At 29.0% G+C, this 15114-nt stretch overlaps 10 protein-coding genes and 1 non-coding gene across 11 annotated transcripts; 5 read left to right on the forward strand and 6 right to left on the reverse strand.

The window, feature by feature from the left end:
* Positions 1 to 535: 535 nt before the first annotated feature.
* On the reverse strand, positions 536 to 1060 carry PPL_02841 (uncharacterized protein; the record flags this gene model as incomplete). Its single annotated transcript, XM_020573819.1, has 2 exons — positions 536 to 933; positions 1006 to 1060. The coding sequence occupies 2 exons, from the start codon at positions 1058 to 1060 to the stop codon at positions 536 to 538; spliced, it is 453 nt and encodes a 150-aa protein (XP_020435891.1).
* Positions 1061 to 1671: 611 nt separating this feature from the next.
* PPL_02842 (uncharacterized protein) lies at positions 1672 to 2224 on the forward strand (the record flags this gene model as incomplete). Its single annotated transcript, XM_020573820.1, has 2 exons — positions 1672 to 1726; positions 1815 to 2224. The coding sequence occupies 2 exons, from the start codon at positions 1672 to 1674 to the stop codon at positions 2222 to 2224; spliced, it is 465 nt and encodes a 154-aa protein (XP_020435892.1).
* Positions 2225 to 2407: 183 nt separating this feature from the next.
* On the forward strand, positions 2408 to 3659 carry PPL_02843 (CENP-S family protein; the record flags this gene model as incomplete). Its single annotated transcript, XM_020573821.1, has 3 exons — positions 2408 to 3035; positions 3129 to 3229; positions 3318 to 3659. The coding sequence occupies 3 exons, from the start codon at positions 2408 to 2410 to the stop codon at positions 3657 to 3659; spliced, it is 1071 nt and encodes a 356-aa protein (XP_020435893.1).
* Positions 3660 to 4028: 369 nt separating this feature from the next.
* Positions 4029 to 4099, reverse strand: PPL_02844. Its single transcript has one exon. It is a non-coding gene; the product is annotated as a tRNA-Gly (tRNA).
* Positions 4100 to 4543: 444 nt separating this feature from the next.
* PPL_02845 (uncharacterized protein) lies at positions 4544 to 6176 on the forward strand (the record flags this gene model as incomplete). The annotated part of the gene is made up of 2 exons (XM_020573822.1): positions 4544 to 5988; positions 6155 to 6176. The coding sequence occupies 2 exons, from the start codon at positions 4544 to 4546 to the stop codon at positions 6174 to 6176; spliced, it is 1467 nt and encodes a 488-aa protein (XP_020435894.1).
* Positions 6177 to 6346: 170 nt separating this feature from the next.
* Positions 6347 to 7051, reverse strand: PPL_02846 (uncharacterized protein; the record flags this gene model as incomplete). Its single annotated transcript, XM_020573823.1, has 2 exons — positions 6347 to 6772; positions 6857 to 7051. The coding sequence occupies 2 exons, from the start codon at positions 7049 to 7051 to the stop codon at positions 6347 to 6349; spliced, it is 621 nt and encodes a 206-aa protein (XP_020435895.1).
* Positions 7052 to 7198: 147 nt separating this feature from the next.
* Positions 7199 to 10529, reverse strand: ate1 (arginyl-tRNA--protein transferase; the record flags this gene model as incomplete). Its single annotated transcript, XM_020573824.1, is given in 8 exon segments — positions 7199 to 7218; positions 8268 to 8313; positions 8336 to 8356; positions 8596 to 8614; positions 8634 to 8923; positions 8997 to 9455; positions 9542 to 10314; positions 10433 to 10529. 8 exon segments carry the CDS (start codon positions 10527 to 10529, stop codon positions 7199 to 7201), a joined length of 1725 nt encoding a protein of 574 aa, XP_020435896.1.
* Positions 10530 to 10838: 309 nt separating this feature from the next.
* On the forward strand, positions 10839 to 11508 carry PPL_02848 (uncharacterized protein; the record flags this gene model as incomplete). The annotated part of the gene is made up of 2 exons (XM_020573825.1): positions 10839 to 11380; positions 11472 to 11508. The coding sequence occupies 2 exons, from the start codon at positions 10839 to 10841 to the stop codon at positions 11506 to 11508; spliced, it is 579 nt and encodes a 192-aa protein (XP_020435897.1).
* A 242-nt stretch (positions 11509 to 11750) lies between these two features.
* Positions 11751 to 13044, reverse strand: PPL_02849 (uncharacterized protein; the record flags this gene model as incomplete). The annotated part of the gene is made up of 2 exons (XM_020573826.1): positions 11751 to 12601; positions 12711 to 13044. The coding sequence occupies 2 exons, from the start codon at positions 13042 to 13044 to the stop codon at positions 11751 to 11753; spliced, it is 1185 nt and encodes a 394-aa protein (XP_020435898.1).
* A 90-nt stretch (positions 13045 to 13134) lies between these two features.
* Positions 13135 to 13986, forward strand: PPL_02850 (uncharacterized protein; the record flags this gene model as incomplete). Its single annotated transcript, XM_020573827.1, has 4 exons — positions 13135 to 13157; positions 13269 to 13686; positions 13771 to 13883; positions 13956 to 13986. The coding sequence occupies 4 exons, from the start codon at positions 13135 to 13137 to the stop codon at positions 13984 to 13986; spliced, it is 585 nt and encodes a 194-aa protein (XP_020435899.1).
* A 204-nt stretch (positions 13987 to 14190) lies between these two features.
* PPL_02851 (uncharacterized protein) lies at positions 14191 to 14616 on the reverse strand (the record flags this gene model as incomplete). Its single annotated transcript, XM_020573828.1, has 3 exons — positions 14191 to 14277; positions 14418 to 14519; positions 14596 to 14616. 3 exons carry the CDS (start codon positions 14614 to 14616, stop codon positions 14191 to 14193), a joined length of 210 nt encoding a protein of 69 aa, XP_020435900.1.
* Between the last annotated feature and the right edge of the window lie 498 nt (positions 14617 to 15114).

Consider the following 15114-nt stretch of genomic DNA (forward strand, 5'->3'; position numbering starts at 1 on the left):
GCTGTTTATTACTTTACTTTCTTTAATTTTTGATGTATGTCTATGTTTTTGTTTTCTATCGCTTGTCTATGTTACAAAGATTCTGTTTTGTTGTCTAAAATATCAAGCTAATATGACAAAAATAACAACAAAAATTATAGTTTACAATCGACAATAAATTGATAAACTTTATTATTACTTTATTATTTATATTATTAAATGAATGAATCGATATAACTGTTCTATGATCTATAAGATTTTATTATTGTGATTTTGTTAACACTCATTGAATGAAAAACCAATCAAAAATTCTCTCATTGTAAAAAAAAAAAAAAATTATTTAATAAAAAAAAAAAAAATTCACCAACTTTTTTTTTTTGCACACGAAAAGCATGAACTAATGGTGGCGGCAAAAACCATCTATCTGCTGAATTTGTTTGGATTGTTTTTTAAAAAAGAGATAGTTATTGGGATTTTAATGTTTTTTTTTTATCTTTATAGATTTACCTTGTTTTCAAATATTTAAATTTAATTAATAGTTTATTATATTTATTATTTATTGTTCACCACCCATCATCATCATCAATGAGGAAGTGTCAATATTAGCTGAAAGACGCTCATTCATTGAACATGAAGTTTGGATATAGTAGAGAGTGTTACCACCAAAGTATGGGTAGGATCTTTGAAGATAATTGATGTATAATGTATAACCATCGATTATTTTACCGGTGACTACAGTGTAAGCGTAAAACTTCCAACCTGGTTGATTGTAGAGAGCACCTTGACCATTGAAAGTTCCATCGGAATTGACTGTAACATTGACTAAAAATGGATTACCAGTGGCCGTTGAAAAACTGTTGACTACACCATTAGTATTGGTAAGAGTAACTTGTGTTGGATAAAGACATTGTCCTTGGTTTTGCCATACATAGGTTCCTGGGACAATGTAAGGGGCTAAATTAATTAAAAAATAAACAGTTAATATAATTGAAAACGATTATGTGAATTATTTAAATAATTAATTACCGGAATATGAAACAGAAATTAATGCCAAAAAGGCAAAGACGATATATTTGTACATTTTTTAAAAAAATAAAATGTATATAATTAAATAATTTAATAAATGGGAAAAATGACTAACTATTCTAATTAATTATTCTATAAAAAATTGGACACTTGTAAAAAAATTTGTAGAATAAAAAAAAAATATATTTTAATAGTTTTATTATAAAAAAGATCAAGATATTAAAAATAAGATAATGATGTCAAGTATCTGTGGTACGCTCCTGTTTAGCTGAAGATCTTCATTCCTCATGTTTTGGCATTCCATTTTTATTGGTGGTTTTTTGCAAAACTTTTTTATTCTACAATAATCTTCAGATTATCATAAAAAATCTAAAAACAATGACTTTAAAGTTGTTTTTGAGGGGTGTCATCCTTGTTGGAATGGTCTGAAATCAACGATCATATACCCAAAACAATTGATTGATGATGTCAAATATCAAATATCTTTTGATTTAAAACTTAAAGATATTTTTTGTAAAATCTTGTACAACTACACATATTCTACAATTTTTGTTAATCTAAAATAAATAGTAAATACTAGTCATTTCATTTTTATATTTTAATTTTTATAAACTTTCTCTTTATTATTTTATAATATCTTTCTATTATTTATATCATATACAAAAAATGTTGAAATATACTATCCTTGTTTTATTTGTATTAGTTTCCGTTGCCAGTTCATGTAAGTAATATTTACTTCCAATCGAATAAAAATGATTAAATTAGATGATGATATACTAATGAATGAATCAATGATTATTTCGAAATAGACCTCTATGTTAGTCAAGGTCAATATGTATGGCAGAATCAAGGTCAATGCTCAGCCAGCCCAACACTTGTAAATGTCACTGTCACCAAGAATGTAGTCAATAGTTTTTCTGCCAACTACGGATACCCATTTTTAGTAAATGTTACAGTCAACCCTGATTACACCTTCAATGGTCTCGGTGCACTCTACTATCCAGGTACATGGACACTCAATGGATACACCACCGTAAAGGGTCAAATCATCAGTCAATACAACTTGTTGGTCGTCTACAACCCAAGTACCACTCCATCATTCGGTGGTGCCACATTGAACTACCTTTTAGTTCAATGTAATTCCGGTTCGTCCAAATCGATCTCCGAACAACAAGAAGAAGCTAACCTTGCATCTATAATGTCTGGTGCAGATAATTGATTAATTTAATTAAAAATATTTAAAAAATAAATAAAAAACTAAATAGTATAAAAAAAAATTTATTTTCTTAGAATTTTAGATATGCATATGTTTTTTTTTTTGCCGACATTGGTTTCTTAATTTGTTATCTAATCGAGATATGACATATATATATATCTTATCTTAAAGATTTTGAACATTATAATGGATGAAGATGATATTTTCGATGATATAAATGACGATGAAGAGTTGGTGTATAAATCATTTTCAGAAGCAAGATATGCAGAGTCTAAGAAAAAGAGAAAATCAACTACTACAGCAAACGCATCTACTACATCAAAGAGAGTATCAACGAATAGATCTACTGCGACTAATAGTCGTATAGGTAATAGTAGTAGTAGCAGCAGTGTAAAGAAAGTTACAAATAACAATAATAATAATAATAGTAAAAGTAATAATAATTCTAGTAATAGTAGTAATCGCAGTATTACTACAAATGTAAATAATAATAATAATAATAATAATAATAATAATAATAATAATAAAAGAACAAGTGTAAATAAACCATTAAATAGTAATAATAATAATAATAATAAGACAAAAGATAGTAGTGTTTATGATTTAGATAATGAAAATGGTGATGATGAATCGACAGAGGATGAACTCGATCAAGATGAAGATAGTAAGGTATTGGAAACTAAATTAAAACAATCGTTTCAATTTACAGTGGCAAAGATATGCGAAAGAGAAATAGAGAAGCTGCCTAACAAGACAACTGTAACTCCTCATGCTATAAAAACAGTTTCAGAATTAATATATCAAATAGCAAAGAGTATGTTAGTGTTAACATCTATAGCAAGTAATATATATCTTTTGATATTATTTATTAACAAAAGTTTATTTTGTACTGTATTGTATTGTATAGAGGAAGTAAGTAGAGATCTCGCAATGTTTTCCAAGCATGCCAAAAGGCAAATCATTAATGGTGATGATGTTTTATTGATGGCAAGAAAGAATGATTCAGTTGTATGTAGATGAATCTTTAATTTAATAATATTGATAAACATATACATACATTAGAGAAACTTCTAACTTGATAATTAATCTATTATAGTATAAGAAAGTATTAGCGAAAAGAAAGGAATTACAAAACAGTAATAATATTAATAATAATAATAATAGTGGTGGTGATAGTAATCTTTCGAGACATTTCGAAAACAATTTATTTAAAGATACAGATGCAGATTTAGATGAAGACTTTGATTATCAGACAACTACTACTACAACAACAACAACAAAGAATACCAACAAATTTAAACCTAAAGAAAAGAGTCAAAGTATATTCGATTCTGATCTCTTTTTAGGATCGTCTGATTCAGATTTAGAGAATATTGTCAATCAGAATAACAATAACTACTCTCACATTAATGATGAAGATAATTTATTTAATGATTAAAATTTTTAATTTAAAATAATTAATAAAACAATTATTTAGAGTGTACATAATTAATACTATTGTATGTGATAAACTGTATATTCAGCACCATATTATTACTCCTAAGATATTCTGACATTATTTTTTAAGAGAAGATGCTATCGTGATTTTAAATTTATCAAACAACCTTTTATAGATCTATTGTTAGGAAAACGTTTTGAATATAGTCTTAAAATTAAAGAAGGGATCCTGTAGTGCTATCTGATACTTTACAGCTGCCAAAAGCCAATAAAAAGTAGACAAACAACAAAAAAAAAAAAAAAAAAAAAAAAAAAAAAAAAAAAAAAAAAACATACCGCAGGCGGACTTAGAAAAATTTAAAGATTAAAATGCGTTGTCCGGGAATCGAACCCGGGTCTCCTGCTTGGTAGGCAAGAATTCTGCCACTAGACCAACAACGCATTAGATGAAATCTAATTTTCTTATTAAATTTTTATAATTTCTTCATTTTGTAAAATTGGAAAGTTTTTAATTTTCTTAGGTAATATATTAACTTAAGCATTAACACAAGATTGACAGTAAAATTGTCAACTCCAATTTATAAATTGGTCTTTAGATTTGATAAAAAAAGAAGTTCAAGAAAATAAAGAATTGGTGTGTCTATTAGAAGGGTGATGATAGTGAAAGGTTTTAATCAAAATTAATTAATTTGCAGTTATTATGATTTTGAACTTATTACCAAAAATGGTTTAACATAATATCATATTTTTTGGGAACTCCCAAAAAAAATAATTGATTTTAAATTTTCTGTGAAATTCATTATTCTAGGTACTATTTGATCAAATAGTCACACTTAAATGTCAAATTTAATTAATTATTTTTTTAATATATAGATATAGATAATCATGACTTTAGAATTACCTCATTTTCTTCAGAATTTAATTGTTGAGTATGCAATACAAAGAAACATTAATAGTGAGACTAATGCTTATAACACGAGTTTGACCATTGCTCTTGTATGTGAACGATGGTTCAAACATGTACAGCAATTGACCACCAATGTTAACCTCTTAAAATGTCCTTTGATCAACTGTCAATTCAAAGTAGATAATCAGTACTCTTTGTTACAGTCAAAGAATATCAGCTCGTTGGAATTTAACACCTTAAACCAAGCAGTCTTTACAATGTTGGAGAGTGTAACAATGAATATTAGTTCATTTATAATACATATCGAGCAAGTAGGTCATGATATCAATCAAACACTGAAGCTATTGACCGAGTTGGTTAAATCAGATCGAGTGGAATTCCATCTCTTTGTGAATGTAGAACGTGGGATTTTCTCTATGGCCAAACCACCGAATCGTGAACTCTACAATATCGCCACTGTCAACATCCAATGTGGTCAAGAAGTTATTACTGAGGAATATCTTTGGGAGGAGGAAGGTCTCGCTTCGATTGCCGCTGGATGGCGACCAACTGACTACACCCTGAGATTCAACAAAGGTGGACTTTCGACTCATTTCGGATACTCATTATTCCTTACTGTGAATACACTGCGTACTGCTTTGATTGAAACGGATTTCGTTGAACTCTGCTATGTTAATTCTGCCCTTTCAGGTAACCACTTGGAGGAGTTGGAGTTTTCATATCTTTTCCACCACATTTCGGGAGAGAAGCATGGAAATACCTATAGAAACTCTTGTTTCCCAACGATGGATGCACCATGGCACAAACTTCCTGATACTCAACAGCATTTCAAAGAGTTTTGTGGTCTGTTGGCAAATAATAGAATACTCAGGGATTTAACAATACACAACTTTTGTAAACAACCACTTGGTGAAGATCGAATGGATGAAAATCAATTGTTGGCCAATCAATTCGCAGAAGTATTTGCTCATAACAATTACTTGACCAGTCTATGTTTGGACAATATACAATTGGTCAATGATGAATTCTTTTATTCATTACATAATAATCGTGGATTGAAAAGCTTAAGACTTGAAAATGGAACAATCAATAACGACAACTTGATGACTTCAATCGGGCTCATGTTGAGTGAGAACAAACATATTTCTCATCTATCCATCTCCAACAACCAAGCGTTAACAGATTGTTCGGAATTGGCAAAAGCAATAACAAACAACAACACACTACGATCACTCGATATTAGTTTTTGTAAATTTAAGAATTTATTTTTACTCTTTGAATCAATTCTTAACAACAAAACACTTTACACACTCTCCATTTCCTTTGATATGAAAACATCAATCGAAAACCATCCAATTCTTTTGAAACTTATGAATAGATTTAATCTTAAAACAATCAACAATTACAATCTTAAACCTTCTTTGTAAAATACAAAAATATCAATAAATTTTGTCCGATAAACTGACACTATTACTTTTTTCACAGGAACAAAAAAACAACTGTAAAATGAAAAACAATTCACAAAAGATATCTAGTTTTACCCAGTTTGTAAAGAAATTTGTTCTTTGTGATCGAAATTCTATAATTAGAATCAACTTGTCAAAGATTTAAAATATATTAATTAAAATTTTAATAAGTTATTTATAAAATTGTTTTTTTTTTGGTTTAAATAGATTTTATTTTAATTTATTATATTATCAAGCATTGATAAACTTAATATTGGAGTTGATATCGAAGGTTTAATAATATTTGAGAGCATATTATACCAATTTTTTGATTGTTTACTTGTGGAAGAGGTAACCGAGCATGTTGAAGACGGTGATGATGAAAATGAAACAGAAGAAGATGGCTAACCAAACGTAGACTGGGTTCTCGTAGTAACGACCTGGTGACCATTCAGCAGAGTGTGGGGTGGCGTATTTACCTGGGAAAACACAGGTTCTTGGCTTACCCTTACCTTCGTTACCTGACTCAGCGTCGTTCTTTCCATTGTTTCCGGTGTAGTCGCAAAGTCTGCAACGACCTTCGATACAGTAACCTTGGTATTCAGTGACCATACGTTGATTAACGTTTGGATTGGATGGATCGTAGTATTGGACGGCACACTTGGTGGAGTTGTCAACACGTGGGTCAGCCAAATCACCGGATTCGAGTGGAATACACTTGGCGTGGTTGTATGGGAACTTTTGGCATGAACCGAAACGATCCTATTAATTTTGAAGAGGAAAAAAAATTAGAATAATTTCTATCTATGAAAAAAATAGTATGATTTCTGAGTGATGGACACTTACCAAATCTCTCATATTTTTAATATTGCAATATTCGTTCAATGCGCAATCGGCATTGGATTTACATGAAACACAGTATCCACCAAAACAGTATTGGTCGGAGCTACATTCGTGTTGCTCTAAGCAAGTCTTTTTGTTGGCTTGAGCGGTGGAGGCAAGAACTGCCAAAAGTACAACTACAAGTGCGAAAGTTCTCATTGTATTTTATATATATATATACGTGATTTATTTATAGATAGAAAGATAAATTTATATAAATAAAGTTTGGTTCGATTGAATTGATTTTGGAAACTTTAACCTAGTGTTTGACCTACTGATTGAATTACAGTTTATTTTTATTTATTTTTAATTTTTTCTTAAATTAACTATCAAAAAAAATTATCAAAAAAAAAAATTCTATTAAAAACAAACAAAAAAAACAAATGTTGATTTCTGTGGTGTGTTATGAATTCTATGTTTATTCAAATTCTGATTGTTTTCGACTCAATGGGGTAGGACCTCAATATCATGGTCTCGATGAAAAACTTTTTTTAGTTTTGTCCAAATTGAAAAAAACTCAAATATTTTTTGATCAAAAAAAAAAAAAAAAAAACTAACCGTCTACTTAAAAATACACCCCACTGACCGTTCATTTTAGGCATCGAAAATCTTTCAGTTTGTTTTTTAGAAATTTATTTTAAGATATTTTTAAGTTTTGATTCTATGCACGTCACAAAATTGGGTAATTTCAAAGAAGTTTTTTTTTTTCAACAACATCATTCACCATGCGTTTTTGATCTCGTGAATGTTGTTAGTGAGTAGAGTAGACCTTGGCAAGTTTAAGGCGCCCAAATTCAATAAGATTACAAAAAAACTGAAAAAAGTAAAAAGGTGCAAAAACTATTAAAAAATTAAAAATAAAAAAATACATATTTGTTGATGGGCTTAGATGATCAGTTTCAGAAAATCTTTGAATTTGTGTCAAATTTTATTGTTTTTTTTCTGATGGTGGTTGTGTTGATCTCTCAGTTGATCAAATATTTTTTCTATTTTAAAATGATTTTAGATCTCTATCTTTTCTTCATTTTTTTTGGTGTAACTTGAAAAATATTTATCAGAAATGAAAGGGGCAACCGTAGGAAGAGGCGCCTTATCACCAAAAAAGAAATTACTCAAAAGGTGGCGGGGCATGCAATTTAATCGAACAAAAACACTTTTGTTCTGATAATCGAATTAATTGACGTTAAGTAAATCAGTTTATTTTTAAACAAACTAAACTACCAATCAATAAGTATTCTTGTGTTTGTTAATGCAAAACCTACAATCGATAGTTTGCTTTGGTCCAATTTTTATTTTATTTTTCTGAAAAACAAACATAAAGCTTTTTTTTTAATTAATAGGTTATATTAAAAATATTTGTATCTGATTTAATTACTTAATATATCCATATCACTGGCAATTATACCTCTGAAGCAGTAAGTCTAAAATCTATTTTTAAATTACTTGACCTTTAACGTAGAATTTCTTGAATAAAATTATCTCAAAGACATGTGTTAGGATGACGACAATACCTAAGACTGCAATGGATCCAGCCAGTAGTAATAATTTAGTATTGAATTATAATGATAGTAAAAATAATGATATTAAAATATGATTACACCCCACCCTCACCAATTCCAATCAATGAATCATTTTAAATATAGTATAGAATTATACAGAGCTTACATTGGTTTTATTTTTCTTTAAATATATTATTAGGTTACAGATGTTTTTAAATGAAATCTATTTAAATATAATACACATATTACTGGCAAGTCCAGGACCAACATTATCCAAATAATTGGTAAGTAAACCTCTGAGTCTGTTGGCAAATGAAGCGTTAAAAGACGAAAGTCTGTACTCTTGACCTTTGCCATCGAATATCTTGATCGAATCTACTGCATTTGGATAGCGTTGAGAGAAACTAGTGGTTGGAGCATCATCTACAAACGCACTATACGGTTTCTCATCTGAGATCTTAGATACTGCTTTCTCCAAATCCACCCACTGATAAGATTGATTACAAAGTAATTCCGATGGTTTAAATTTACCCTTTAAATTTGATTCAATTAGTTTCACTCTCCTTCTAAGTATATCCATCAAATCATATCATATTTATACTTACTTTATATCGCATCTTTTGACAAGAATGAATATAATAACCCATGTAATAGTAGTGTAGTTGTGATGCTTGTTTCGATAGTTGGTTTTGGATGTATTCGATCTCTTTGAGTGCAGTAAGTTTGCCGATCGATAAAAACTGGAAGTCAGGATCGTACAGCATGTAGACACTGGAGAGACAGTGCGGTAGGATGTCGACGATACCGAGAGCAGCAAGCTTACCATCGATTCTGTAGTACTGATGGAACGAACCGAATCCAGTTTCTGGTATCTCTATGATTCTGTTCTCTCTCTTACTGTAGTAGCCCTCCTTGGAGTACGGCACAAACACCAACGGACTATCGACAAGGAATCGAGTGAATCCCTCTGGTTTCTTTGGCTCCACCTCTTTATGTACAATACGTTGATATTTACAATACAATTGGAATACTTCCTCTGTATACTCTGCTCTTCTAATAGTTATCTAGATAATTGGAAAAACAAACAGCAAACAACAACATAAGTAAATAAACAAACACAACAAACAACGATATTATTAATATTACTTACTTCTAATTTATGTTTTGGTTCAATTGATTTTGGAATACTATTACTATTGTTATTATTAGAGTGCTTTTGTTTTGTTGTTGATGATGATGTTGTTGTTGTTAAATGAATATTAATATGATTATCTTTTAGGAATATATCTTTGATTAAAGATGAAAGATCTGGTTGTTCTTTTAGTCTTTGGATGATACTGTTCTCGATGAACTTATCGAATGAACTTGAAGATGTTTCTTCTATTCTCTGTTTGTGTACTAATAGAGGTGCCACACTACATGAATATTGTGCACCGCCGACCAACTTTTGGAACTTTGGAGTATTGCATCTCACCAGCAGATGATTCAATACATGTTGTTTAGATTGTTCATCAATTCCAATCAATGAATCATTAAAATATTGTTTTAAATATAAATTTAATTGATTTAGAATATCATTATTATTATTATTAGTTGTTGTTGATGTTGTAGATGTAGGTGTTGGTGTTGTAGTTGTGTTTGTTGTTAATGTCGATGTTGTTGTTGTTCTAGATGATGATGTTGATTTAATTTCAGATTTAGCATGTAAATCATCATATTTAATATAGTTTTCGAAACGATTATAGACTTGTTTGTTATCTTTAGTCTGCTTGAATCGGCATACATCCAACCTGATAGTGTACTGTGGGCAACAAGTGCTTTCATTTACATTATCAGGTCTATAGATGTATGACCCTGACCTGCGCCATCCCGTGTCACACAACGCCTGATAGTCGTCAACAGTCAATTGTTTTGCGTCAATACCTAACATAAATAAAAAAAAACAAACATAATAAATAAAACAAAACAAAATAAAACAAAACAAAATATAATAAATGTTAATAGCTAGTTATTATCTCTATTTCTATCTATATAAACATACCATATGATATTCTACCGATATCGGATTGATAACAATAGTGACACTCTGAACTATTTTTACCATATGGTGTAACATATGATGTATTTGGTTTAAACATTGTTTAAAATTGTATAAATAATAAATAAACAAACAGATATATTGACAAAAAATATATAAATAAACAAAATTAAATTAAATTAAACAATTTACAATTTAGCTTGAACAAGTTCTCATAGAAACTGAATTTTTTAAAAATTCCCCAAGAAAAAAAATAATTGTTTTTATTGATGGTGCTGATATGAGGGAAGCAAGCTTTCCTTTCATTCCCACCAAAATGGTACAACCAATCATCAAACAAATTATTTATTAATAGTTAATAGTTTGTTCGTTTTTGTTTATTTTCCATTAAAATAGAAAGAATATATAGATGGATGAAAGAAAGAGAATTACTTATAAAGAGGAAATGGATGAATATCGAGCATTGAGTGTAGAGTCTGCAAAACAAATATTAGAGAATTGCAATGTCAATACAAAAGAGTATATGAATGGCTACAAGAATGTCTATAATTTCGTGTCGATGGCAGGTGAGACACAATATCATGATCAACTCTATAATGAAATAAAATCAAACATTGAAAACTATTTGATCGTTGCCAAATCTGAACAACTTTGTTTATCATTTACATCTTACAACAATAACAATAATAAAAATAGCAACAATAACAATGAAAATGAACAAAAAGATAAAGAAAAAATAATTCATTCATTAATTACGTTGTGGTTAAACTTTAAGAAATCTATAAAACTACTAAAGAATATGTTGGAACCACTTGCAAGATCAAACCATTACTTTGAAGGAAAAAAGAATGTTATTACCTTTGGTTATTTTCAATTCAAACATATTATCATTGAATCGATATCATTACAATCGATAGGAATAAATATTCAAAACCTTGAAAACAATGAAATGTAAGTATTAATATTCATTGTATTCATATATCATTTTTACAATAAATACTAATAAATACTTTTACATTGTTCATTCATTCTTAATATATAGGTATTTATCAATGTTACAGGAAATAGATAGTCAATAATAGGCTCCCATTAACTTTCAATTGAAAGATCATGTGTTTGACAACTTCTTTCACAAATCTACGTATGATATAATGCTGAGTAAAGCGATCACTAAACATACATGCCTGCTCTTTGTCCATAGGTAAACCTTAACTCTTTTTTTTTAACCAAAGTAAAAATTTATAAAGAAATAATGAAATAATGAGAATCAATTAATTAATTAAATAAATAAAATGTATCAAATCAAAACAAGATTGTGGATTCAAATGAAGATAAATAATAAATAAATGATTATATTGAGAATTCCTGCTATAGATAAGATTGATTTCTGCTCGGTCTGTGCTTTTGATTGAACAACTTCATCATCTTCGCTATGTAGATTAACTAGATCTGTTTTGACTATTAAACCATTTGATTTTAATTGTGAATGTACAATACCACTTGTAGTTGTTGATATAGTTGATATAGTTGATGATGACGATGATGTCGATGTAGTTGATATTGTTGTTGGTTGTGATTTTGTCGATGGTTGTGATGATGATGGTCTAGTAGTAGATGGTAATTTTGATAAAGGCGGATGTGGTTTCATACTAGGTGGTAATGATGGAAAGAGTAATGATTTAGATAAAGTTGGTGATGATGATGATAATGATAATGATTGTGATTGAGATGGTTGAGCAGCTGATGATGATGATGATGATATTAGTGGAGAAGTTGTGACTGACGATGAAGGTGTGCGTGTTCCACTTGAAATCCTTGATTGAATGTTGCTGTTGTCAACATCATAGTGTTGATTAATAATAATAGGTGCTGTTGTTACTTTATTAAAAGGATTTGGTTGTGATTGTAGTTGTGATTGTAGTTGATAATCATCATTGTGATTGATATTGTTATTTATATGTTGTCCATTCTCTTTATCTTGATCTTTATCTTGATCTTTATCTTTATCTTTATCTTTATCAATTGAATTCTTTCTAGATCCTTGTGATTCACTCTTTCTCTTTGAACTCTTGAATGTTTTCTCCATCATTTCCTCTAGAGTTTCAGAATATATCTTTTGTAGGGCATCCAATTTTGGAATTTTAAATTTTTTAATTTCAATCAACTTTAACTCTACAATAGTAATAAGATAATAAGATAAGATATTGTAATGTAATGTAAATTATTAATCTAAATTAATGTAAAGTAAAGTAAATAGGATATTAATATTATTATTAATTACTCTTTCGACAAGTTGTATGAAAAAAGTTCTTTGTTCCAGAGTCGATGTCAGAACGAGGTTTGAGTAGATCATAAACTTTTTTGTGGGGAAGGTCGTGTGATTCGTTCGGAGATTGACAAAGGTACCGCGTTAGACTCTTGCATCGCTTTTCATCAAAGATTTCATTTGGAACGACAGAGAAACATGCAACTGAATTTCTACTGAAAAACAAAAGATTGTGTAGTCTTTGTATTGATGATCTCGAAACAAATTCATCAATCACTTTTTTATGTTCATCGTTGATTCCATAGGTTATTAAATTGGTTTTATATCCTAAATATTCAAAATCATCCATCTTGATTAAAAAAAAATACAAAAATAAATTAAATAATTTTATTATATAAATAAACTAAATACACAATGATATTTCTTTCTAAAAAAAATAATGTCTATTTTTTCATCTTTGGTGTAAATAAAAATCAATATTGGAGAGGGTATTTTTCTTTTTAGTTTTTTGAAAAGTTTTTGGGCTGGTTTCTTTGGATTACTATCATCACCATTATTTTTTTGATTCCAAAGAAAAAATATTCATGAAAAACTAAACTGTGATATTAGCTATATGGATGAAATTTACAATAATGAAAAACTAATATGTTTGGATGTAATCAAAGAGATATTGGAGAATAATACTTTCAATGCGAAAGAATATATGACTAAATATACGATCTTTCACCATTTTGTGGCATCCTATAGCTCTACTAAAAGAGATACTGAACAATATCATAGTGTACTCTATAAAGATATAGAGGTGGCAATCGAAGACTATCTCAAGATGGCAATAGCCGAGCAACTTTCTTTTGAACATTTACGCAGTGGTGGCGGCGGCGGCGGCGGTAGAAGAAATGTTAGCACTAACACCAACACCAACACGACTACTACTACTACTACAGATGCCGATATAGATATAGATATAGATAGAATAGCATTCAATTCATTCGTAACACTTTGGTCGAATTTCAAGAAATCATTGAGAATCATACAGAACATGATGGACTATCTGATAAATTTGAATTCTTTTCAGCCCATTGTGATTGCTGGCTATCGAATTTTCAAAAGAGTAATCATTGAGTCGCTCACTGTACAATCTATCATCTATGATAGTCATCGAAATAATATTGAAAGTAATCTTGAAACGTAAGTTAATTCCCTTGAAGAAATGAAATTACTACTTTATTGATTTATTTTTAAACAACCATAACTATATAGTCTATCTTTAATCTTACAAGAGATTAGTTAATTAATTACAATAGCGAATGTAAATTTTAGCAAATAAAATGTAAATTATCTAACTACACAGTGTATATATATTGTTTTTGATTGTTTATTTTTTACAAATTATTATAACAAATCCTATCTTATCTTATCTTTTCTTTCTAATATTGTATGATTTTAAGCGGTGATTAAATAAATATGATGATATTACTACTACTACTACTAATGGTTATTGAACCATTTTCGGATTTATCGGTTTACCAGGATGTTTTGACTCATAATGCTGGTTAACCTGATTTTCATGCGTAAGCATAGCCTGTAGTTTAGAAACCATAGTTAGTTAGTTAGTTAGTAAGTATACTATATTTTGTTCAAATTATTCTATTATCTAGTATATTTCTATTCAATCTTTTTGATTATCATTCATTTTCTAACTAACACTAATCAATCACATACCATACAAATGTTACATTGAATCTTAAAAGCAGCAGCTCTATGTTCAAGTTGACTACCTTTGGCTGGTTGATTCTTCTCTTGATTTCTTTTTTGAGCGTCGATCTATCATGATACAAAGTTAACTTTTGTGTAAATAGCATTGTAAAGATAAGGTTTTATATTGATCAATGATAAATACCTTTTGTTTACCTCTTGTCATTGTCGTTTATTGTATTGTATTGTATTGTATTCAAATTAATCAGTTAATCACAAAAAAAAAAAAAAGTAGCTATGAAGAGACAAAAAAATTTTTTTAAAAAAAAAAAAAAAAAAAAAGAAATTTTCTTTTTACAACTGTGATCTTTGCAACTTCACATAACCCAATCCTATGTATAAGTAGTCGTGGTGCATCTTGTCTATTATCCACACCAATCTTAAGATTGTGTCGGTATGATGACCATTTGTGATTCCACCAGTCAAACTGTTATGATGAGTTATTACTATTCTATGTGGTCTGTTACTTCTGAATCACTCATCATCACCTTCAGAGAAGACATGTCTGTCTTTTTAGTCTATCTCTAAGTAAGTGATCCTACTGATCTTTATTAATTTAACATTATTATTTTTATTTTATTTTCATCCCGACACAACAAATTTATATAATCAACAAACAAATAATAATAATAGTAATATATTGTTAATTTATTATTATTATTAA

The sequence above is a fragment of the Heterostelium album genome, assembly GCF_000004825.1.
Source record: "Heterostelium album PN500 unplaced genomic scaffold PPL_scaffold3, whole genome shotgun sequence".
In the NCBI taxonomy this organism is placed as follows: Eukaryota; Evosea; class Eumycetozoa; order Acytosteliales; family Acytosteliaceae; genus Heterostelium; species Heterostelium album.